This window comes from Gopherus evgoodei, chromosome 8, assembly GCF_007399415.2.
Source record: "Gopherus evgoodei ecotype Sinaloan lineage chromosome 8, rGopEvg1_v1.p, whole genome shotgun sequence".
Taxonomy (NCBI): Eukaryota; Metazoa; Chordata; order Testudines; family Testudinidae; genus Gopherus; species Gopherus evgoodei.
Genome location: NC_044329.1, coordinates 100,303,128 through 100,326,881, shown reverse-complemented (window position 1 = coordinate 100,326,881; position 23,754 = coordinate 100,303,128). Strand labels below are relative to the sequence as shown.

General features: G+C 49.4%; 1 protein-coding gene across 2 annotated transcripts; it reads right to left on the bottom strand.

Moving 5' to 3' along the window:
- Nucleotides 1-1,438: 1,438 nt before the first annotated feature.
- On the bottom strand, nt 1,439-21,616 carry TTC22 (tetratricopeptide repeat domain 22). Of its 2 annotated transcripts, XM_030574077.1 has the most exons (7): nt 20,953-21,615; nt 11,488-11,543; nt 9,412-9,527; nt 8,508-8,626; nt 7,546-7,707; nt 3,786-3,938; nt 1,439-3,126 (listed from the first exon to the last, which is right to left on the bottom strand). In XM_030574077.1, the coding sequence occupies exons 1-7, from the start codon at nt 21,517-21,519 to the stop codon at nt 2,596-2,598; spliced, it is 1,704 nt and encodes a 567-aa protein (XP_030429937.1). In that variant the 5' UTR covers nt 21,520-21,615; the 3' UTR covers nt 1,439-2,595. The 2 variants fall into 2 exon arrangements, with proteins under 2 accessions (XP_030429937.1, XP_030429938.1); XM_030574078.1 differs by lacking the exon at nt 7,546-7,707 and having other exon boundaries at nt 20,953-21,616.
- Nucleotides 21,617-23,754: the final 2,138 nt, after the last annotated feature.

The following is a 23,754-nucleotide window of genomic DNA, read 5'->3' as shown; positions in this document are numbered from 1 at the left end:
GCAGTGGTTCACATACCTACTTGCTAGTTCATTGTACCGCTACTTGGAAGATTCTAATCCAGGAACCTATCCTTGCAACAAAGCCCGATGCCAACTCTGTCCACATATCTATTCAAGTGACACCATCATAGGACCTAATCACATCAGCCATGCCATCAGGGGCTCATTCACCTACACATCTACCAATGTGATATATGCCATCATGTGCCAGCAGTGCCCCTCTGCCATGTACAATGGCCAAACCGGACAGTCTCTACACAAAAGAATAAATGGGCACAAACCTGACATCAAGAATCATAACATTCAAAAACCAGTAGGAGAACACTTCAACCTCTCTGGCCACTCAGTAACAGATCTAAAGGTGGCAATTTTGCAACAGAAAAGCTTTAAAAACAGACTCCAACGAGAAACTGCTGAGCTTGAATTAATATGCAAACTAGATACTATCAATTTAGGTTTAAATAAAGACTGGGAATGGCTGAGCCATCATACACATTGAATCTATTTCCCCATGTTAAGTATCCTCACACCTTCTTGTCAAACTGCCTTAACTGGGCTATCTTGATTATCACTACAAAAGTTCTTTTCTCCTGCTGACAATAGCTCATCTTAATTAATTAGCCACTTAGAGTCGGTAGGGGAACTCCCACCTTTTCATGTTCTCTGTATGTATATATATCTCCTCACTATATGTTCCATTCTGTGCATCCAATGAGGTGGGCTGTAGCCCATGAAAGCTTATGCTCAAATAAATTTGTTACTCTCTAAGGTGCCACGAGTACTCCTGTTCTTTTCATGGATACAGACTAACACGGCTGCTATTCTGAAACCTTTAAATAGTCTGTGAATCCTCTGGTAGTGCTCACTGTGTTCTATGGTTTAGAAAGCTGCCAGTTATCTGTGTAACTGACCTTGCATGTTGTGTGTATTGAGTAAACATGGTTATCTGGATCCCACTGTGCCCAGGTGGTTTCTACATACAGTTATTGTTGTGCAGACGGAAAGAGGCCCAACTCTGTGTTTTGGTTCTTGTTTGTTACTGTAATTAAGTTCTTCTTCCAGGGCCTAATTCCCTTCCCACCAAAGAAAATGGGAAATTTGTGACTTACTTTAATGGAAGCAAGATTAGACCCTCAGAGTATTATCATGGGAAGCACCTTTCATATCTTTAAAACTCCATTAGAAATCCAGTAAAAGTAGGTAGAGCACCTCACATAAAACAAAATATGCATATGGCTCAGTGATGTGCTGCTAACAGTTACCCCCACAAACATTTCTGTGATAAACCTAGATGCTGGAGATATGCCCACCCACGGAAAAGGAGAGAGAATCTAGTCATTTGAAACAAAATGCTTTCTCAGAACTAATGTAAAACCAGAGTATGACGCAAAAATCATAAGACAAAGAAACTTATATTAAACACAGCTTTGCTGGAAAGGTATGTAATTTGTTCCACTAAAATACACAGAGGACATTGATGAGAGAGAGAGAAAGAAATGAAACCTTTGCCCTGAGTTAGAAAAATATCCTCTTCCCAGCATTCTGCGCCATCTGATGCACCCCAACTGGAAGATCTTTGCCCCTCAGAAGTATTTTTATGAGCACCAGGCCAGAGTCAGCAGTATCAAGAGACTCCATCAGAAGCAGAGAAACCACCTCAAACTTCATGCCAATTCAGAAGAATTTTAGGTGCTCCCAGGAGCCCACAACAACCATCCTTAGCTCAGTTATTAGTATGGGTGGTTTAGTGGTAAAATTCTCACTGTGCATGTGTCTGTTTCATACAGGTCTTTATACTGCGTTTATCACCATAGTATGGGAGATCTGTGTTTGATTCCCAACCAGTGCAGAGCTGAGTATGGGATCAGATACTATGGTGATGAGAGGCAGTATAAAAGCGTAAGGTAGAAAAGACTGAACATATGAGATTTTCTAGTATTCAACAGCTCATGTTTCCTTCCCGCACTAAAATCTTTCTCACTTTATTAATAGATGTGTTATTCATTAGTTTAAACTAAAATCCAAGGATTGTGGCCTGATCCTACATGGTGCTAAGCACCCTCAATTCCCAATGAGTTTGCAGGATCAGAGCTCTGCATTAGCTGCATTCGCTTAATGAACAGGAGGATAATTGAGTGCAGACCAAAACCAGCACACAAGCTATTCTACAGTGGATGATATCACATCCCCAGAATGCAATGGAGGCAGAGTCGTCCCGCGGATAGGATGGCAGTCTGGGAAGCAAGAGATCTGGATTCTACTTCCAGCTTTGCCAGTAACTTGCTGTGTGGCCTTGAGCACATTTCAGACCAGGTCCACCCTGAGAAACCTGGAGCCTGATTTTCAGAGGGGTTGAGCACTCACAGCTTTGATCACTTTTCATTATTTGGTCTGTACCTCAATTTCTCCATTTGTGAAACAGAGACAGTAATACTTGGCCACTTCTGCATACTGCTCAGAGATCTGCGGATAAGAGTTAAATGGTTAGCTTATTGTCTACTGCCTGTTTGATGAAATCTGAGAGAACTAGGTGCCTTCAGACAGTATCAGCCAGGAGGCAATTGTGCTGCATGACGTGATTCCAATGTCAGTTGTTCAGAAGGAGAGTGATCGCTCATTTAATTTGGGCTTGGAAAAGTCAGTCTTTATTGTCTCAAACAGCATCTTCACCAGCTCGGTATTCCCTCTGGTGACCATAGCTTTGGAGAGCTCGATCACCTCTGTTGTGTGATTGCGACACACCAGTCTCAACTCCTGGCGGACACGCTGTTTTGGGTATTTCTCCTCAGCCTTCTTTACCCACAATTCCACCTCCTGCATCAGCATCTCGGCATTCACCCTCTTCTGACTGAATAGTATAAGGAGCGTCTCCATCAGGCACCGGAAACTCTCTGTGTAGGTGGAGCCCACATCATCCAGTTCTATGGCTCGCTTGAAGCACCCAATGGCATTGGACTCCTCATTTTTAAGCCGCAGGCATTTCCCCCTGAGCAGCTGTATTTCCGGTAGTGTATCTCCCAGGTCAAACTCCATGGCTTTTGCAAAGAACTCCAAAGCATTGTCCAGTGCCGTCTCGTCCACTGGGAATAGTTCCTGCATGGCATCAACACCCATGTAATAGTAGACCTAGAAGGACAGAGTGACAGAATAACTGCAGATTCTCAGCCGTGGTTTACAGGGAAACTGCAGAGCCTTTTACTACTGCCTGAGAAGACTGCACTACGCCAGGGTAACATTCGTTAGCAGAATCCACCATTGGACCATGCAAAAAGGCAACATCATAGTCAAGGCTCTGGGCCAGTCTGCATACATTATACACAACCATCATTTGAGCACTCCAGTTCACCTTCCTCCACCTTCCTCCACTGATCATTAGGGTACGGCTACACAGCACCAGCTGTGCACAGGCTAGCCTTCCCAAGCTAGCATGAATCCAGCTTGCACTGGTAACAACAGCAGTGAAGACAATGTGGTGCGGGCTTCAGCACAGGTAGTAGAAGCCCAGCAGGGACCCTGAGTACATACAGGGCTCCTAGCCCACCCAGAGCCCCGTGCTGTGCTACCTTCACTGCTAATTGGATTCAAGCTAGCTTGCGTAGGCTAACCCTTGTTCAGCTTTTCCTGTGCCGAAGAACCCCAAGAACCCCTAGAGCCAGGACTGAGCCTTCAGAGTTTCTATGTTCTATTGTTTTTGTTTCTTTAAGTAGTGAATGTAAATAAAAACATGAAGACATGAAAAAAGCAGCAGCTGATCTCACTGGGAGAACATCTGTGTATTTACTCACCTGGCCTATGTCCAGGTATGTCTTCAAGCACGGACAAACCTTTACAACGCTTTCAAGGTCCTCTTTAGCTCTGGTGAGATTTTTCCTGTCTGGCATGCCTCCCAAACCCATCTTTGCACGTTCCAGATCTCGCAGATAGAGCTTCATGCGGATCTAAACACAGGAGGAAACTCATTCTGGCATACATCCAGTTTCAATGTTATCCTTCCTGCCACAATATTTGGGGTTAGTTCATGCTTGTAGGGCCATTTGAACATATATAGCACTAAATATGTTAATATTAGTAAACAAAATGGAACACTTTAGGCCCGATCCTCAGTTGAGGTTAATCAGTGTAGCTCCACTGCAAGCCAAGTTACATAAGCCAAGGAGCTATCTATCTTGCCCATCACCAAAGTGTCTGAGTGCCTAGGACAACGTATCTCCACACATCTCCTGGAGATGTTTTGGCCAGTTACTGGAATCCCCTTTCACAGTGATGAGGATGTAATTACCAACTGATCTAATGATCCTATGATATGAATAGGAATTGGGGAGCACTACATGTTTCTGTCAGTTGCACCACTGCACCCCATTGACGACCTGAGGAGTTTTACCTGAGTAAGAACTGCAGAATCAAGCCCTTTGTTTTATATTGTTTCATAGTCTTCTGAAGCTGCGTCTATTTAGGACACAGTCTGGCTTTTGGCCTCATACCTGCATGCAGCTGAGCTTCAAAAGAAATTAGAAACCTCCTTTGAAGGACAGGTCTAGCCATATACTAAGGATACCCAGGACAGCCTGGACATTCACTTGTGAGGTAATTTATTTCTTAAAGAACTGACTATTTCATGTCTTAAAAAATAAAGTGAGAATTAATCTCAGGTTTATTTAAAAACCAACTCCCATTTCAGTACTTTGCTGCTGTTATAATAGGAAATAACCAGTAACAACACTCCCGGCTATCTGAGGTAGGAATCATCAACACCGTTGTACAAATGCAGACACCCAAGTACAGACAGGTGGAGGGTAACACTTTCAAAAGATCCCAAGTGATTTAGGAGCCTAAATCTCATTCAATGTCAATAGGACTTTGGCTCCCAAATGCCTGAAAATTGGACTTAGGTGGCTAAGTCACTTATTAACATTTGAAAATGTTACCCTAGGTGACAAGGAGTCCGTGGCAGAGCCAGCACTGGACTCAGATCTCCAGGCTGGCTCTTAAACTATGAGACTATCCTTCCTCTCCCATTTATTTTCCCTTTGGGTGACTGCTTTGACTATCACATAACATAGCCCAGGACAATAATAGCTTCTTTTCTAGCATTTAGGTTCAGGGATCAGGAATCCCTAGTGGAATCCCACTGGCACAGACAGAGCCATTTCCAAGAGCCATCTCAGTGAAAGGCTCCTGAGATCACGAAGAGGAATGTGACTCGTGAATACAAGGACAGGCCTGGTGAGCCCCATTTTCCAAGAGAAATCTCCCCTGGGGCCCTGTATCTGGGTGAATCAGCTGGCAAGTCGCTCAGGGATGAAGATGCTCATTCAAATGATGCCTCTAATATTCACCAGTGGCACAGAGAGGCTGCGGATCTTGGCAAATGCCCTATCCAGCTGGCTGACTGCACTCGGCTGGCAGGGCTTGAAAAGCAGATCAATGGCCTTACACGAGGATTCTGCATTTTGGAAGTTCATAAATCTTCTGTCAAATAAAGCCCTTAATGGAAACACATAGAGTCAGGCTGGCTCCTGGAAGGAGGGAGGTAGTGGTAGGTTTTTATTCTGGGTGGGGAGTGGCAGAAAACCAGCATTACCTTCTGCTAGAACTCAAGTGCCTTCCTGTGATTTGGGGCCCAATCTGAAGGCCATGGAAGCTGATGGGAAGAGTCCCATTGACTTCAATGGGCTTTGGATGAGGCCCAAGATATCACCAACCTGCTCTTGTGTAATGACAGCGAATGAGAAATGTTGATACCTTGATGGGCCAGATCAGTTTCCATAATTATCAATATTTACAGCAACAATGTACATCTCCTGGGATGCCTTTTATCTAGAAGCATCCCAAAGTGAGTAGCAAACTAGAGATCATTTCACTCACCATTGATATACAGCCAGTGGTGAGCTCCAGCTGGTTCGCACTGGTTCACAGGAACCGGTTGTTAAATTTAGAAGACTTTTTAGAACCGGTTGTTCCAGGACAACCGGTTCTAAAAAAGCTTTTAAATTTAACAAAGGCTTGGGCAACTGACCACCTGGCCCTGGCCCCAGCTCACCTCCCCCTCTCCCCTGAACACTCTGCCCTCCTTCTCCTCTCCCTCCCCTGCTTCCTGCGAATCAAATGTTCGGGGGAAGCCTGAAACAAGGAGCAGGCAGGTAACCTGGGCAGTGGGGGGATGGGGAGGCGAGCAGACGCGTGGAGAGCTCTAGGGAGGCACGGTGTGCGCGGTCCAATCCGGCTCCCCGTGCCCCTGGCCGAGTGCCCCCGGTTCGGGCTGGTCCTGGCCGAACGGCTTCGGCCCAGCTCGGGGAGTCGGGCCCTGCGGTGCTGGTCCCGGTGCCAGCCGAGTGGCTCCGGCCTGGCCCGGCTTGGGGAGTCGGGCCCTGGGGTGCCGGTCGCGGTCCCAGTGGAGCGGACCCGGTCCGGGCCCCAGGCAGTGTGGTAAGGGGGCAGGGAGCAGGGAGGGGGTGTTCGGTGGGTTGTGGGGGGAGTGGATAGGAGTCGGGGCGGTCAGAGGGCAGGGAACAGGGGGATTGAATGGGGGCAAGGGTCCCGGGGGCAGTCAGGAAGGAGAAGGGGTTGGATGAGGTAGTGGGGGGCAGTCAGGCATAGAGAGAAGGGGTGGTTGGATGGGGCAGGGGTCCTGGGGGGCCAGTCAGGAAGGAGCAGGGGTTGGGTGAGGTAGTGGGGGGCAGTCAGGCATAGAGAGAAGGGGTGGTTGGATGGGGCAGGGGTCCTGGGGGGCCATCAGGAATAAGAGGAGGGTTGGATTGGGTGGCAGGGGGCAGTTAGGGGACAGGGAAGGGGGTGGATGGGGCAGGAATCCTGGGGGTGGGGTGTCAAGGAACATGGAGGGGTTGGATGGGGCAGGAGTCCCGAGGGGCGGGGGGGCACGGCCCCCTCATGGGGTGAGGAGGAGGGAACCGGTTGTTAATATTTTGGCAGCTCATCACTGTATACAGCCACCTCTGGGGTGGAACATGGCAGCTGTTTCACACCACAGAGCAACACTGCACAACAGGTCAGAAGAGGAATGCGTACTTAGTTTCTTAAATTAGGCCCCAATTCAGCAGAACTTTAGGCACCTGTTTCACTTCCAGCACATGAGGCATCTCACTCCTATTCAGCAGAGTGCATCAGCACGTTGTTCACTGGAAGCAGGTGAATAGCTCCATTTCAGTCAGCGGGACTACACGTGCTTAAAGTGACACAGGTGCATACGCGCTTTGCTACAACGGAGCCTTACATTTTAAAGGTGAGGCTGCAGTCCCTTTCAGAAAAAAACTGTATGTTCCAATGGGCTTCCCAGGATGAGCTGAAGCCTGTGCAAGGTGCCACTCCAGAAGACTCCAGAAATCAAGCAAAATGACATAGACAGAATTTGAGTTGTTGAGTTTGTTTGGTAACTTTAGCATAGCCTAAAATCTTGTGCAAATGATGAGGTTGCTAGAAATCTTGCCACAAGGCCAGTCCCTGGCCAGGGTAGGAGCTGCTCTGGGTCTTGGTTCAGACTGTAGCATGGGCCCTTGATGACTTTGGTGTCAAAGACAAGCAACATACCTTGGCCCGCGTGCAGTAGGCCTGCCAGTTGAGCTCTGGATCTTGTAGGACATCTAGCGCCATATTGCAGATTCCCATAGCCATTTCTTGCTTGCCCAGGAAGTGGAAAATTTTTGCCAGTCGGTTTAGTGTGGGAGGATTGTCTTTAGCTATTTCTATTGCCTTTTGAAACCAAGAAGCAAAACATATTTCCATCAGTGAACTGCCCCTTACTGTACTGATCAAAGGCCCAGAAACATCCCTGAGTTTTGGGAGAGTTTAGCTCTGAACCTGACTGGGTGGGTAGCTTAGGCCTGTATATGCCAATGCTGCCTTGTGTGATTATAATCTTAACCCGAGAGCTGGCAGGACTGCTGAGTTGCACGTGTAACCCAGGCAGGCTGCCAATGGAGCATCTGATTCCTCAACTCCTGAGCTGTATTGGGAGCAGGGGTGTAGTGAGTGTGTGGCTCACGTGCTTGTATAAGGGGTAGAGGCTGGGAGAGGTAAAACAAAAATCCGGCCTAATCCTTCTCCCTTCTCTCCATTCCCCGGGACTCTCCCATCCCTAGAACTTCTGCACTCTTAACAAAAATTAACCCTGGGTGCTTCCTCCAGCCTCATCTTACAGCTTGGGCCCCTGGGCTGCACTAAGTGGTAGCTCTTGTCATCAGTGGAAGAGACTGATTCACATCACCTGAGAATCTGACCCAGTGTCCTTGATGGTGAGGTCTGCTTGTGTAAGACAGAGATCCTAAGCTCTGCTGGCTTTGCCTTAGATTTACTGCTCATTCTGGAGTGCCTCAGAGTAGGGAAAAGGAGGCATGAGGATGGGGTGACGGGGCAGGAGCAGCTAAGAAGGGAATGCAGAGGAGAGAGACGGCAATCTTCATGGCTTATGGGGGATGTAGGTATAGAGAAGTGAGCAACGGGGACTTCCCCAAGTCTTCTTGTTACACGTGAGCAATGAAGTAAAAAAGCACCTTGCCAAAGCAATCAAGTGGCCCAGTCCCAGAGTAACCACAGTCATGGATCCCCATCGGGGTGGTGGAAAACGTTTCTTTCCTTTCCAGCAGCATCCCGAGGTAGCACCAGGCCAGAGCTGGGGAGGGAGGGGGGAAGAACAGAAGTCAGAGCAGGTTAGCAGTAAGGACACTAACATTAGAAGCTATCCATCCCCCACAATCAGGCTGAAGGGGTGTTTCACTTTAGAAACAAGAATTCACTAAACTGCTTTGACAAAAAATGCTTTTCAAAGTCAGATTAGTTTAGTGAATTTAGTGCTTCTGAGAAGTGCCCAGGAGCCTGGAATACTTGGTTTATCTGGAGCATGAAGAACAGTACAAGCTGCCCACACACTGCCCTGCCCATGTACTTCGACACCCCCCAGATCTCTAAGGGGTCAGAAGATAGGTCACTTCCCAGAATCTGTCTGCTCCTTGGCTTCTCTGCTGAGATTGCCAATATGCAGCAATTGTGCTGCTGTTAAAAATGTTATTTCCCTGATCTCTGTTGACTAGGAACTGGACTGAGACCATCAGTTTATTTCACCCAGGCCACCCAACAACCATTGTATGAGGACTTTTAGGCCCTGATCAGCAAGGTGCTTGAATGACTAATTTTAAGTATGCGACTAGTCCCATTTGCTTCAATGAGAATATTCATGTGCTTTAAATTAGGCACTTGCTTAAGTACCCTGCTGAATCAGGGCCTTAGCAGCTACCAGAGATGGGATTTGTAGATTCATAGCTCTTCTGCATATAAGGCCACGTTCATGTATGAGCCTAACCTTAGGCAGGCAGGTGTGAAAAGCTTGGTGAGTTGTGGTCTGAGCCCTGCTTCTTGTGCAGAGCCCTGGAGTGTGCCTGGACTGAGCCGTTCTCATACCTCTGTAGTGAGAATTTGAGGACTTGGTCACTTGTCGAAGCAGAGCCAGCGTTCTGTTAAAGGAGGGCAGCCGCTTCTGCTCATCATTTCCCTTGTTCATCAGGATCCCATCTAATCTGTAAGAGCAGGAGTGGTTTGGTTACTGGCTCCTAGCGACACAAACACCTCTGTCAATAGGACTGCTTTCCTTAGCAAATAGCGCTTTGATTGCTCAGTATTACGATACACCTCTGCGGTCAGTGGGAGTGGCTTACTAGTGTCAGACCCTAGAATAGCAAACGCACTACTATTAATTAGACTTTACACAGCACCTTTCATCCAAAGGTCTCAGAAGTGGATAATGTTCTCCCCACTGTACTAGAAACTCAGGTGCAGGGACGTAGAGTGAGTTGTCCAAAGTTACACAGTGAGTCAACAAAGAGTCAGGATTAGAACTCAGGAATCTGATTCTCCACTGCATTGCAAGAGTAGAAAGTAAGGAGTTGCCAGACTGGATCAGACCCCTGTATCCTGTCTCTGACAGTGGCCTGCACCAGACACTTCACAGGGAAGAGTAAGGACCCTGCAGTAAGCAGATGTGGAGTAATCTGCCCCCCCATAAGTCTAATCCTAATCCCTATAGTTATAAATTGTTTTGAGCCCTGAAACATGAGGTTTTATCTTCCATATCATGCCCTTTCTGTTAGCTGTAACTATAATTAAGGCTGCGAGTCCTTCATGGAGGTCACAGATTCCATGACTTCTGCAGCGGCTGGTGCTGGGCCAGCAGCAGCAATTTGGGTGTGTGGGAAGCGGCTCAGGACTAGGGGCAGAATTTCAGATCCTTTCTTAAGGGCTGCAGTTTATTTCTCCAAATCAAACAGCACAACACAAATCCAACTCATGAAATCAGCCCCAGACCTGGAAGCTCCCCCAGGTCTCACTCTCAGCTGGGCTGCTTTGGCCTTTTATCTAAGGCCCAAGGCCTAGAATTTAGGAGCCTAAATACTTTTGTGGATCTGGGCCCAGTGACTTGCAATCTATCGCCTGATCCCTGGCCTCAGAGTCAGGAGAGGCAGGTAACTAGGCAAAGGTAGAATGAACTTTGCCCTTGCTATCCATTAATTCAGTGCTCATGGCCATGGTATCTGAGTTTCTCTAAGAAGCCCCTTCTCCTACCAGGCAGTAAGAAAGAATGAGTCTGATATTGGGTGAACTCTGGGCCCCACTGAAGTAATTGGGAGTTTTGCCACTGAGCTCAATGGAACCAGGATTTCCCTCCGTGTCATTTACACAAGTCCTCCTCTGTCTGTGGAATCCACTTTCCCCTGGCATTTGGCACCATTGTACTGTGATGCTAAGTTGGTTTCAGTTCCCCTGATGCATTACATGTTTTCCACCGCTTGCTAGCCCCAGCCTCACTAGAGGGTTGTGCTTTGATTTGTTGTGCAATAAAAAGAGAGTGAAAAAAGCCACTCATCTCTGCATAGAAAATCCCTTTCTCCGCACGACGGGGCAAATCCTGATTCCACTGAAGAAACGTCTACCATAGTGCACCACAGCCAGGGACACACCACCTCCCCTCCGTGGTCACCAGAGAGCGGGACATGTTGGCCTGTGAGGAATTCCTACAGGGAATCAAAATGCCCCTGAGAACCCAGAACAAATTAAACACCCCAGTGAGGAAATGACTAAGGAAATTCTCTGGCTTGTGGCTCAAAGAGATCACTCTAGGAGATCTGTCACTAGGGATTTTGATTGTGTCCTGAATGGGGTCTGAATAGACTGGGCGTTTAATTCACCTGGAGAGAGATGTTAACTAGCACCTGTCACCTAGGGCAGTCTCAATCTATCCCACACTGGAGCTATCTGTCCCTGCTCTCAATGCCTTTGCTTTGGTTGAGCCAGGCTTTGGCATCTCATAGTCCTTGCTACAACTTCCCAAGAAACAAAGCAGATGGTCTGTCAGGTTGGAGGCAAACTCCCCCATTCCAGTGTAACCTGCCGTTGTTTATTTCTCATGGCACCCTTGAAGAAGGTGTTTGGTGCTGTTCCACTCTCTTCTTCCAGCTCCGCGCCAGGCACTCCCTCTCTTACCTGATGTACAGAGTGGCCATAGTGAGGTACCAGCTTCTTTTCTCCTCCAGGGGGATCTGAAATAGGGAAAGGTTTGTAGGAAAGTCATCATTAACACCTGAAAATCGCCCTCTTGAATCCGCTGGCCTATGAAACTAGATGTCCCGAGGCAAGATGAACCTGCACTTTGCCAGGAAAGCAACATTCAAAACACTTCTTACTTTGCTATTCAATAAGAGACGCTGGGCCAGATCCTCAGCTGTGTAAATCAGTGTCGCGACATTGGTGCTCCATGAGTTTTTAGCAAGGCAAAATCTGCCACAAAGGTTCCCTCTTAAATAGAGATGGTTCCTTTCAAAACCCATTCAGTATGTCATGCAAACCTCTGCCCTTTCACACTGTCCTTTAAGTTCCACAGTGGATGTTGCACTTTCATCCAGGGATCTCAAAGCACCTTGTAAACACACGAGTGAATCCTCAACCCACTGAGGGAGAACCCTACAGAGAGGGGCAACTGTAGTCTAGTGCCTTGAGCCGAAGCTGGTAGTCAGGAGTCTGCTTATGACTCTGCCAAGGATTTGCTGTGAGACCTTGGGCAAATCTTTGTGCCTCAGTTTCTCCATCTGTAAGAAAGGACAGTAATACTTATCCATCTTTGTAAAACCCTTTGAGGTCTATAGTGTCAATGGCAATTGGTTCACAAGCAAAGCACTAATCATTCCATTTTACAGAGGGGGAAATGGATGGTCTGAGGAGTCAGTGGCAGAGCAAGGACTAGAACACAGGAATCCTGACTCCCAGGCCACAGGTCTACCCATTAAAAGGCACTTCCTGAATGCAGGTGTCCTCACAGACACATGAATTTCCTCTCTTCCCCCTATTTCTGCAGCCAGCCTATACCATTCCACTCAGGGTGGTTTATTAGTGTTGACTCTGTTCCATGCAGGTTAGAAGTGGGTATCCATAAAGTGTGCATCTGTATAAGTCCTACGAGGTTGTTGTATGCATTACTGTGTTTAAAAATGGTACATAGCCAGTCTGGGCCAGAAACATGGAGATCAGGCTTGTCAGGTTCTTTGCCTGCAGCACAGTCCCCTCACTCTGCACAGAGAAGAGGATGCTTTCTGTTTGAATGGGAATTGCACAGGACCGTGCAATGGGGTAAGTCTTGGTGGACAGTACATAACGCAATGGGTGATGAGTTGCAATATTAACCAGGTTAGCAGTTTCCAAGAGGTGGACGCAGGTACAATTAAAAGGAGCAAACATCATTCTCCGTGTTACTTAGATTATTCACCCTGCGCTCAGCGCTGCATAGGGCACACAAAGAAAGCAAGCCCCTGCCCCAGAGGGCACAAGTCTCCGAGGCTGACACATAGAAGACAGCACATGCTGAGGGATCAAGCGGCGGGGATGGCTTAGCGAGGGTTGAGGCAGAGGCCTTACAACAACAATCCTGGCTCCTGCTTATCGTACCCAGAACAGAGCGATTCCATACTGTAGCTGCTTGCTGTGTCACTGGTATGAACAGCTGCTTAGCAAGCACAGGCCCAGCCAGCCAGTTGCACCAGTGAGGTGGAGAAACCAAATGGACAGTTTTCCCACACAAAGCATCACCTTCCTGCCCTGTGCTGAGGATTCGGCGGGAAGGAATTGGGGGGAGTTAACGAGGGTTACACACACTATCTTTGCTGCCTCCTGCAGGTGCGCAGGGAGCAGGAGGTGAGGGCTGATTTGTCTCCACTCACTTTGCAGAAAGGATGGTCTCACGAGCACAGCACAGCACTGGGAATCAGGAGATTTTGGAGTTCTGTTCTCAGCTCTCCCACAGGCCTTCTGTGTCGCCTTGCTCAGTTCAGCGTCTTATTGTAACTGCAATGTGCACACAGAGTTGTTGGTGCCATGTTAGTCCCAGGATAAAGTCTGTGCTTGTCTCTCTCCCCCAACAGAAGTTGGTCCAATAAAAGATATTACCTCACCCACATTGTCTCTGCTTTGCGTAGGCTTTCACTCTCATGCAGAGTCACTATAAAAGTTGCCAGTCTGCTCCGATTGTGTTTGCACCCACTTTTCACTGGTGTAAATAACACACAAGGTGCAAGGCCCTGGAGCATCAAATCTGCAGTGTTAAATCCTGGCCCCCCAGTGAAGTCAAAACTCCTATATACACCGTAGGACAAGGATTTAACTCATGTGCCTCAGATTCCCTATCTGCTACAAGGGGATAATAATAATGCTGTCCTCAGAGAGGGTTTGATGCTAAGTTTATTCATTTTGCAAAGTGTGCTGAGATGCTCAAACAGCAGCAGTGCAGAGGTGCAAAGTGTTAGCATCTTTCGCTGGTGTGTAAGGGAAAGACAAATGGGATGTACGACAGGAATAACAGACACAAATATAAAGCTTTCAAAATAGCCCGGAGATTCTGCGGTGAAGAGCTGTCGGCTTGTTGGATCTAATACCGTGTAGGTGGCAGAAATATGTTCCAATGAAAGAGAATTCTCGGTGCACTATAAATATCTGAAAGCACTTGGCTGATATTTAGCTTGCTGCTGTAAGCAGAAATGCCAGCTCACTGCAGAAACGCCAGCTAACAGTGTTCCAGGTGGGTAGCTGCCCCAAGGGACAGTTTTGTGAGCCAAGCGACTGGTTCCAAACTCCAAGAGCACAGTCTCCCTCCCTGCCTGTGCAGACCCCCTCATCCTGTTGTGGCCAAGGAACTGACTGCCAGGCAATTCTCCTTAGAAGTCAAGGCTGTGAGTGTCGTGCATGGGCAGCTTTGGACCCTCCGAGTCCAGAGATGTCCCAGGGGGAGTAGGCTCCCGAGAGGAGATGGTGGTGGTGGGCAAGAGGTGAGGCCACTGCCCTGCCCACCCTCTGCAGCCAGCCCGCTCTGGTAAGACATGGGTAGCAGATGTGCTCACCTTGTGTGCTGGGAAGCTCCAGGAGCCTTATGTCCCACAGCACAATGCTTTTTCCCCGTGGGGCAGGAGGCTCCACAGCACTCTAAGGTGGGCTGGTGTCCAGGGGTATGTCTACATTGCATTGTACACCTGGGTCTGTGGGACCCAGGCTTGTGGACTTGGTGTTTCCAAGCCCATGCTGCATCCACACAGCATTGTAAACCTGGACCCAGCTCTCACAGCTCTGCTAACACATCCACACTGCACTATGCAGACCTTCTGATTCGAGCCTGCAGCTTGATCTGTGTCCACGCTGCAAAATGACAGCGCTTGGACCCAAGTCACAGCAGGACTTAGGCTCTGACCCACCCCGCTAGGAGGGTCCTAGGACCTGGGTCCTGAGTGCTTGGTGACCCGAGTCAGACTGATGTGTGCGTGGACAGAAAAGGGACTTGGCTGAAACCTGAGTTGGAGCCCGAGCATAGCATGCAATGTAGACATACCCTAATAGGGCCAACCTGACTTTAAACATCTCATGGCATGTTCTTGTAACATCAGGAGTTTGCCCTGCAGATGGTTGTTGGTCAGCATTCTCCATCGCAGATGTTGTACAACATGCCATGCTCCAGCCGCCTGCCTGGCTGCTGCCACTCCCCCAGAGGTGGCTGCCTTTCATTCACAGGAGAAGTGTCTCTATAGGCCCTTGCTCATTCAGCCTCCACTGATACCCATGTTAGGAATGCTGAATCAGGTGCTCAGCACCTGAAACTCCCTTGATTTCAATGGGATTTGTGGGTACTCAGCACCTGTGAAGGTCTTATAGATTGTCTGGGAAGCATGTGGGGATCCTCTGAGGTTGAAAGTAACAGATTACTGGAGGGAGGGAACTTGCACTCTTAGCTCATTAGGAGAACTGAATAAAATTGGAAAGGCCATTCCTCCTCCCTGGCTGAAGCTAAACCAAGCACCGTTGCTGGTACTTTGTCCATGATCTGTTGAAAGTGAACCAGCTTTGTGATCTATACTCCCATATGGTGGCTCTGTTTGCATTTAATTGTAATGGGTTGTGGGCAAAGTGCTAATTGCTATTCCCTTTAGACCTGGCGGCGGAGCAGATTTTGCAGGTTAATGGGTTTGGAGAGCACTGAGCTGGGCTGGATTGTTTAAAAGTTTAAGTTTCTTTTTTGATTTCGTTGTGGATTCATTTTATCTGGGCACATGAATAAAATAAGCCTGTACCTTAAACAGCCTAGCAAGACTTTGGATCATGATGTAGAAGGAAGCAGCTAGCACTAAATGAGAAAGGATTTCAACACACGATTTTGATGCCTAACTTTTTGGATGCTCCACCTGAGACATGCCTGTGTGTGTGTGTGTGTGGGGGAGGAATCTGTAAAAAGTGCTTAGCACCCATCCCTCAGAAAAACAGGTCTCTTTAAAGTAGCTCAAGTTGGGTACCTCAACATTAGAGTTGTGTGGAGAAAGGGAATTTTGTTCCAGGGAGGACTCAAACTGCAACAGGTTCAGAGACAAGCTACTAGGATGATCCAAGGAATGGAAAACCTGTCATATGAAAGGAGACTCAAAGAGCTTGGCTTGTTTAGTCTAGCCAAAAGAAGGCTGAGGGGGGATATGCTTGCTCTTTATAAATATATCAGAGGGATTAATATTAGGGAGGGAGAGGAATTATTTAAGCTTAGTACCAACGTAGACACAAGAACAAATGGGTATAAACTGGACACTAGGAAGTTTAGACTTGAAATTAGACGAAGGTTTCTAACCATTAGAGGAGTGAAGTTCTGAAACAGCCTTCCAAGGGGAGTAGTGGGGGCAAAAGACATACCTGGCTTTAAGACTAAGCTTGATAAGTTTATGGAAGGGATGGTATGATGGGATAGCTTAATTCTGGCAATTGATTGTTGATTATCAGCAGATAAGTATGCCCAGTAGTCGGTGATGGGATGTTAGATGGGATGGGATCTGAGTTACTGCAGAGAATTCTTTCCTGAGTGCTGGCTGGTGAGTCTTGCCCACATGCTCAGGGTTTAGCTGATCGCCATATTTGGGGTCGGGAAGGAATTTTCCTCCGGGGCAGATTGGCAGAGGCCCTGGAGGTTTTTCGCCTTCCTCTGCAGCATGGGGCATGGGTCACTTGCTAGTGGATTCTCTGCAGCTTGAGGTCTTCAAACCACAATTTGAAGACTTCAGTAACTCGGACATAGGTTAGGGGTTTGTTATAGAAGTGGATGGGTAGGGTTCTGTGGCCTGCTTTGTGCAGGAGGTCAGACTAGATGATCACATTGGTCCCTTCTGACCCTAAAGTCTATAAGTCTATAATGTTTCAGTTTGGAACGAAACCCAACATTTTTGAAAGTCTCCGTGAAAAGGAATGGAACCCCAGCTGAGGGGCATTCTGCCCAGCGGGCTGTCCCTGAGCTGAGGACTCTGGTAGCCCTGGCTGCTGAGGAGCTGTTAGCTGGTGCGCCGAAGCTCCCGGCTCTTTGGCAGCCACCTGGTGGAGTGGCAGGGAGCAGTAAGTCTGGGGGCCCCCGCTGAACAGAGAGCCTTGGAGCTTCAGAGTCGCAGTTCCCAGGGCTTCTTGGCTCCCCACCAGGCCTGAGAGCTTAGAGCCTGGAAACTCAGGCTGCCCTGGTAGGCTGCGGAGGGCTGGGTGGGTGAGCTGGCAGGAAACCAGGCAGTTTTCTAAACCTGCCTGTCATGGGGGGGATCCATCGGAACTTTAGTCAAAAAGGAGCCATCGCCGTGAAAGTTTTCCAGTTTGACCAATCGGCATTCTCGGAAAAGCTTTCCACTGGGGAATGTCCAACCAGCTGACTCAGAATCACTTATCACTCCTGGCGAGCCACCTGTCTACGTTCTCTGGAGCCAGGTTGTACCTGGCCTTCAGTGGAAGAGCGAGAAAGCAGGAGAGGGCACAAAGACGCTGCCCACCCTGGCCTTTGTGCTTTGCTAAGTGCAAGTTTGATAGCCACCATCTTGACCAACACCCCAGAAACTGAACCAGGGATCTCCAGACTTAAAAACATAAGCAGCTACAACCTGAACTAAAGACCCAGCCTCTGCAGCTGGAGCTGTGACAGACTCACACCTGCTGTGGACCCAGTGCTGTGCACAACACACAGCCCGCACAAGGCTAGCACTCATGGCTCCAGTGGGGGGAGGCCTTTGCCTCCACTCCCTTGTGCAGCAGAGCAGACAGCACATTCTGTAACAGGGTGATGCCTGTGCTGACCCGGGTCTCTGGAAGGCAGAGTACCTGCCTGAACAATGCCTCTTGGCACTCCCACTGAACAGGGTGTCTCCACCACACAGTGCAGGGCTGGGGCTTAAAGTCTCGCTTGAAGTTTTGCTAAGCTCTCCAGCTGGGAGAGCAGATTTGCCATTCAAATCCTCATTTTTTAAACTGGAACCTGCTCCTTTCCCCACACTGCCAGAGATGTTAGGTTAGGCTGCTCCCCGGCAGGCAGTTTAGACACAACCAGCAGGGTTCCTGCATGCCCTTTCCCCAGGGCTGCAGGGCTTTAGTTGAGTTACAATTCCACATGGTCCTACAGTAGATAAGATCTGCCTGAGATTATTCAAGTGAAGGGTATGAATGCTGATGGACTAGATTTACTAGGAGCAGGGCTGGCTCCAGAGTTTTTGCCGCCCTAAGCAGAGGAAAAAAAAACCCAAAAAGCTGCGATAGCGATCGATGGCAGCTCCATTGCACGGCTTTCTTCTTTGGTAGCAATTTGGCGGCAGGTCCTTCCCTCCAAGAGGGACCGAGGGACCCACCGCCGAATTGCCGCCGAAGAGCCTGATGAGCTGCCTCTACCCCTTGGCTGCCCCAAGCACCTGCTAAGGGCTAAAATAACAACCCCGTGGGCGGCCTGGGGCTTTGGTGGTGGGATGGAATCTTTCATGTCTATATCACTGGCCCAAGCCAAGAATGCCTGAAAAACGCTATCATCTTGTTTCACAGTGTCTGCTGGGCCTGCTCGGTGGATAATCCAAGGTTGGTTTATCCGGTGCCTTTCGTAAGCATGGATTTGTCACAGGAAACATCAGCCTGTCTACACTGTCAAGCGCTAAGAGCTGTAATGCAGACAGGTCCCTCCCCTGTCCCTAGCTCACAAGCCTGCCCAGCTATTCCAAGGCTTTCATGTGCACAGAGTGCAACGCCAATCGCTTTGACTGTGTTACACGTGGCTGCTGAGACCTGGGCAACTCCTTTCTGCTCTGCAGTGTTTAGCTGTGATGTCCCTGGATGTGGGGACGACTGTGCTGTCCATGAGTCCATTTATGACAATAGCCTCACTGATGCGCTAAGTGACAGCGCTCGGTGTTAGACCAAACCCTGGGTCACACGGAGCGGCCCTGCATCACTAACGCCCTACTTTATGCAGAACTGGGACTGTGAAAAGTTTAGTGCCAGATGGCAGAATTTTAAATAGCCGCTGAATTGCCTGTAGCAGCACTGCCTACCCACTCTGGCTTCAGGCTAGTGGCTGCCTCAGTTTCCCCCTCTTGGGCTGCCAGTATCTTCAGCATAGGTCTTTCATGTGTCCTGTAACGCCCCTTCTCGGGGTCTGGATACACAAGAACTCCTCTAGCCTTCCTAGCTGGCTCCCAACCCTTGGTGCAGTGATCCACAGCTGGGCCCTGCTGAGTCTGTCTCCTAGCAGACTTGCTCTCCACCTTCCAGCCATCCTCGCTCGCTGCTGCTCTCTGCTGCTTTGAACTCCGCCTGTCTGGGCAGTTGGGAGAGTCTCTGAGCAGCTCATGCTGCTCTCCTGCTCCTTTGAGCCCGTCCCTGCTCTCCATCTAGCAACAGCTCCCAGGCCTTCCTACTTGGAGTCTCCCCTTTGATCTTCTGCAGGCTTCTCTGTTATCTCCACCCCAGAAGGCTTGATTCTAGCCACACATCCTGCCTGTCTGGTGGCACTGCTCATCTTCTCCACGTGGGGAGACAGGTTAAGTGGGTCACAGGTGGGGCCCTGGACCTATCTCTTCTTAAAGGGCCAGTCACCCTGTGACATCCCCCCCATCTAATTAAAATGAAAAAAATGGTCTGATAGTTTTCATCTTACTGAAACAACAGACCATCTTAGAACAGGAGGTCTAGAGAATGATGCAGCACTAATTCTCTTGCTAGGCATTTTTATCTGTTTCTCTATCCTAGAGTTCTGTATCCTGCTCTTCACTGACATCTTGCTAACTCCTGTGATTATTTTTTTAAAGCCCCAGGAGTGATGTGATTCCGTGAGAATCTCATCTTGCATTTAAAAGTAAAAGCAAGTTTCTAGTCCTCAGGGTTGCAAAGAAAAGGTTGAAAATGTCCCCTGAGTGCAGCCTAAAGGCTCAGGTAACAGGAAGCAAAGAAAAAGAATCTGAGATTAATTAGCTGTAAAAATCCTGATTTGCTAAACCTATCTCAGGATTTTCTGGGGCCTGACTCATGATTTTTGAATGTTGGGGGTTGGCAACACTATTTGCAGTGTTGCTGTAGCCCTGTTAGTTCCAGGATATTAGAGAGACAAGATGGGTGAGCCAATATCTTTTATTGGACCAACTTCTATGGGTGAAAGAGACAAGCTTTTGAGCTGAGAGCTCTTCTTCAATTGTGAGTAAGCTCAAAAGCTTGTCTCTTTCACCCAAAGAAGTTGGTCCAATAAAAGTTATTACCTCACCCACCTTGTCTGTCTGTAATAATTATGCACTTCCCAGATAAGGTCTGCTGTCAAGAATTTAAAGGAATGAACTGAGCTGTAGCACTCCTGAGCATTTTGATAGCATCTTCTAGCTGAAGGCCTTGAAGCCCCTTCCAAACATGGCTGGGAGAAGTATTTGCACTTGACACAAAGCCTTGAGCTGAATGGCTTAAGGAAGGACATTTTCTGTGGCTTTGTCTACAGAACACAGTTAGTGTCTTGAAGCAAATTCAGTGTGTGTGCTACACTGATGCTCCATCTGTTCTGATGTCTCAGAGAGTGTACACCGAGCAATTCTTATTCTAACGATAAACAAAACCATCTCTTGACCCAAGTGCTCCCCTTAAGTGAGCATACCAGCCACCAGCCTTTTATGAGCTCCCAGAGGGCAGCCACACACTGCATGTGCAGAAAGACACGCCTTTGTTTGAACAGCTAGAGAAGATAAGGCTGGAAGTGCAGAACACTGTTTATTCTGATCACGTAAGACCAGAGTAACTGAAAATGGGCTTAAAACTTTCCACAATCCCATCCAGCTACAGAATCGTGTCACCTTTATAGGGGCTGATCTGCAGGATCGGGCCCATAGGGATCAACAATTTTAAGTGACACAGCACGAAGGAGGGTGGAGTGATTCCCAGAAGCTTTCTCCTGGCAGGACTTTACTCCCTCAGGCTTATACTTGTCTGCACTGTCATACCCAAGCTCAGCTATTAGCTGGTAAATTAGTTCCTACTCTAGGTTCCCGTGATCATAATGAACCCATGATTGAATTGCTCTGCCCAAAGGATAGAGGCCCTACAAAGACACGTGGCAAGTACATCCAGTGATACCAGACAGCAATCTACGCATCGGTAGAAGACATGACTCACCTGCTGCCCATAAACAAGAGCCTTGTCATAAAGCATGAGTCCGGCCGTCAGTTTCTCCATTCGGTCTTCTTCATCCACAAGCCCAATGTCAAAGCCGTAAGCGTAGCCCTGCTCTGCCAGACAGTGGGCTGCTCGGAGCCTGGGATCCCCCTGAGACTCGTCTTCGAAGCCCAGGCCCATTAAGTGGGCTAGTTTCTTGGTGCAGTCAGCCTCTTCCTGCTCGCTGTCCAGCCTGTCGTACACATAGGCCAGGTTGGCCCAGGCATTGAGGTTGTCGGGGTCCTCCTGGGAGATGCTCAGGAAGATCTCCTTGGCTTGCTCCATCTCCTCCAGGTGGAAGGAGAAGACCCCGAGCAGGTTCCTGACAGCGAACTGCTGGGAGCCAGACTCAAGCTCTAGCTCATACATCAGGCTGTCTCGCTTAAGCTTCATGTCCCTCCCTCTGAAATTCACAGGGGAGCAGGGCTCGAAGTTCAGGTTCATCTCCAGGTGGAAGTGACCAGGAATATAGTCCATCTCATCAATGAGCGTGTCAATATCCACCTCAGCTTCCTCCGGGTTCTCCATGGGGACTTGCCGAGTATATCCCCACGCAGGGCTGCTGCAGTGGTGTCTCCCAGTCCCAGCCTTTCCCTCCTCCTCTCTCACAATGTTTGCCGCTCTCTCAAACCTGCAGTTCTGGTTTAGCTGATTCACATGCAGCCTGGGAGGAGTCCTGAATGGGAGAGGCACCTAGCGACGCCTGTCATTTGTCAAGGGCCTGCTTGGCCAGGACTGTCAGTGAATCTCAAGAGTCCAAAACAGAAAAGTCTGCTGGATCCATTCTTGCCTGTTGTCCTGGCAGGGCAGGGGCAGGGGCAGGGGCAGGGCTGGGGTCCTCCTTGCAGTGCATGCTGCAGCTATCAGTCCCTTACTCCCATTTCCCTTCCTTGGTTTGTATTCTGTAGTGTGTTAATGTTCCTTGTGTGTTTCGCTCCAGGCCATAAAATACCTTTGAAAATAAACAGCCTGGGCCAAATCCTGATTCCCTTACTCCAAATCCCCATCAGAACGGATCGGTAGCCGAGGCTGGTCACGGACTGCACAGTGGAGCCGCTTCTGGATCAGATCCAGGCGTTTGAAGCCAGAAGAGCTCTGCTCAGGCAGTGGAGGGGCGGTGCTGCAGTCACAGTCCCTCCCCTGGGGCTCTGCACAGGCTGGTTCAGCTGGCCAGAGCGGAGGCTTTCACCACTGGCTTCAGCACCCCATAAGAGGGAGCAGCAGGCTGGTTCAGCTGGGTGGTGTGAGAGCGTGGATCTGGCTCACCCTGGACCTTTCACCAGGGGGCGTGAGCAGGGTTGGGAGCATTGTGGCTGGCCCCTGTGCAGGAAGGCAGGAGTGGAGGAGACTCATGTACTCTTCCCACCCCTTGGTGGATCCATTTTGGGCCAGCCAGAGTGTGTTTTTAATGAGGATCAGCCGCACTGTACTAGCGCTGCTGCTGGGTGACCCTCGGATATGCACCTCCGAGTTGGAGCCTGGAGCAATACCTGAACAGGCTACAAACCAGTGTTAAGAAATAGCATTTTGGTCCCAGTAGTGACCACAGCCTCCAGCTGACGGGCAGAACCAGCATGGGTGGGTGGACAAGAGCTCTGCTTTTCATTCCTATGGGCTCTGTGGGGTTGTACAAGGATAATTAGGAGCTCCGCAACACAGATTTCCTATTCATGCAGCTTTGGCTTTTCCCTTTCTAAAAAGGCCTTGCGCAAAGGGTCCGTCTGCTCTCCGAGGCCCATCTGCCGAGGGGTTCATCTGCTTTCCGAGCCCCTGCCCCGTCCACTAAGGGGTTTCTCTGCTCTCCGAGCCTCTGGCCCATCCACCGAGGGGTTCGTCTGCTCTCCGAGCCCCTGGCCCATCTGCCGAGGGGTTCGTCTTCTCCCCAAACCTGTAGCCCATCTGTCGAGGGGTTCATCTGCTCTCTGAGTCCCTGGCCCATCTGCCAAGGGGTTCATCTGTTCTCTGAGTCCCAGGCCCATCAGCCGAGGGGTTCATCTTCTCTCCGAGCCCCAGGCCCATCAGCTGAGGGGTTCATCTTCTCTCCGAGCCCCTGGCCCATCTGCCGAGGGGTTCGTCTGCTCTCCAAGCCCTAGGCCTATCAGCCGAAGGGTTCGTCTTCTCTCTGGCCCCAGGCCCATCAGCTGAGGGGTTCGTCTTCTCTTCAAGCCCCGGCTCATCTGCTGAGGGTTTCGGCTGCTCTCCGAGCCCCTGGCCCATCTGACGAGGGGTTCATCTGCTCTCCGAGCCCCAGGCCCATCAGCCGAGGGTTTCATCTGCTCTCCAAGCCCCAGGCCCATCAGCCGAGGGGTTCATCTGCTCTCCGAGTTCCAGGCATGTCTGCTGAGAGGGCCATCTGCTCTCAAAGCTGGTGCATGTTCAGGTAAGGTGCACGTCTGCCTCTGAGCCTTGTGAGTATCCAGACAAGGTGCATGTCTGCCCTTCTAGCCTGTGCACATCCGGGCAAAGGGCACATCTGTTCACCGAGCCTGTGCATGTCCGGACAAGGGGCATGTCTGTTTGCTGAGTCCATGCACGTTTGGGCAAGGGGCACATCTGCTCGCTGAGCCCGTGCATGTCTGGGCAAGGAACACGTCTGCTCACTGAGCCCGTGCTCATCTAGTCGACGAGCCCGTGCACATCCAGGTAAGGGGCACGTCTAGTTGCCAAGTCTGTGCACGTCCGGGCAAGGGACACGTCTAGTCACCGAGCCTGTGCACATCTGGACAAGGAACACGTCTGCTCAATGAGCCCGTGTATGTCTAG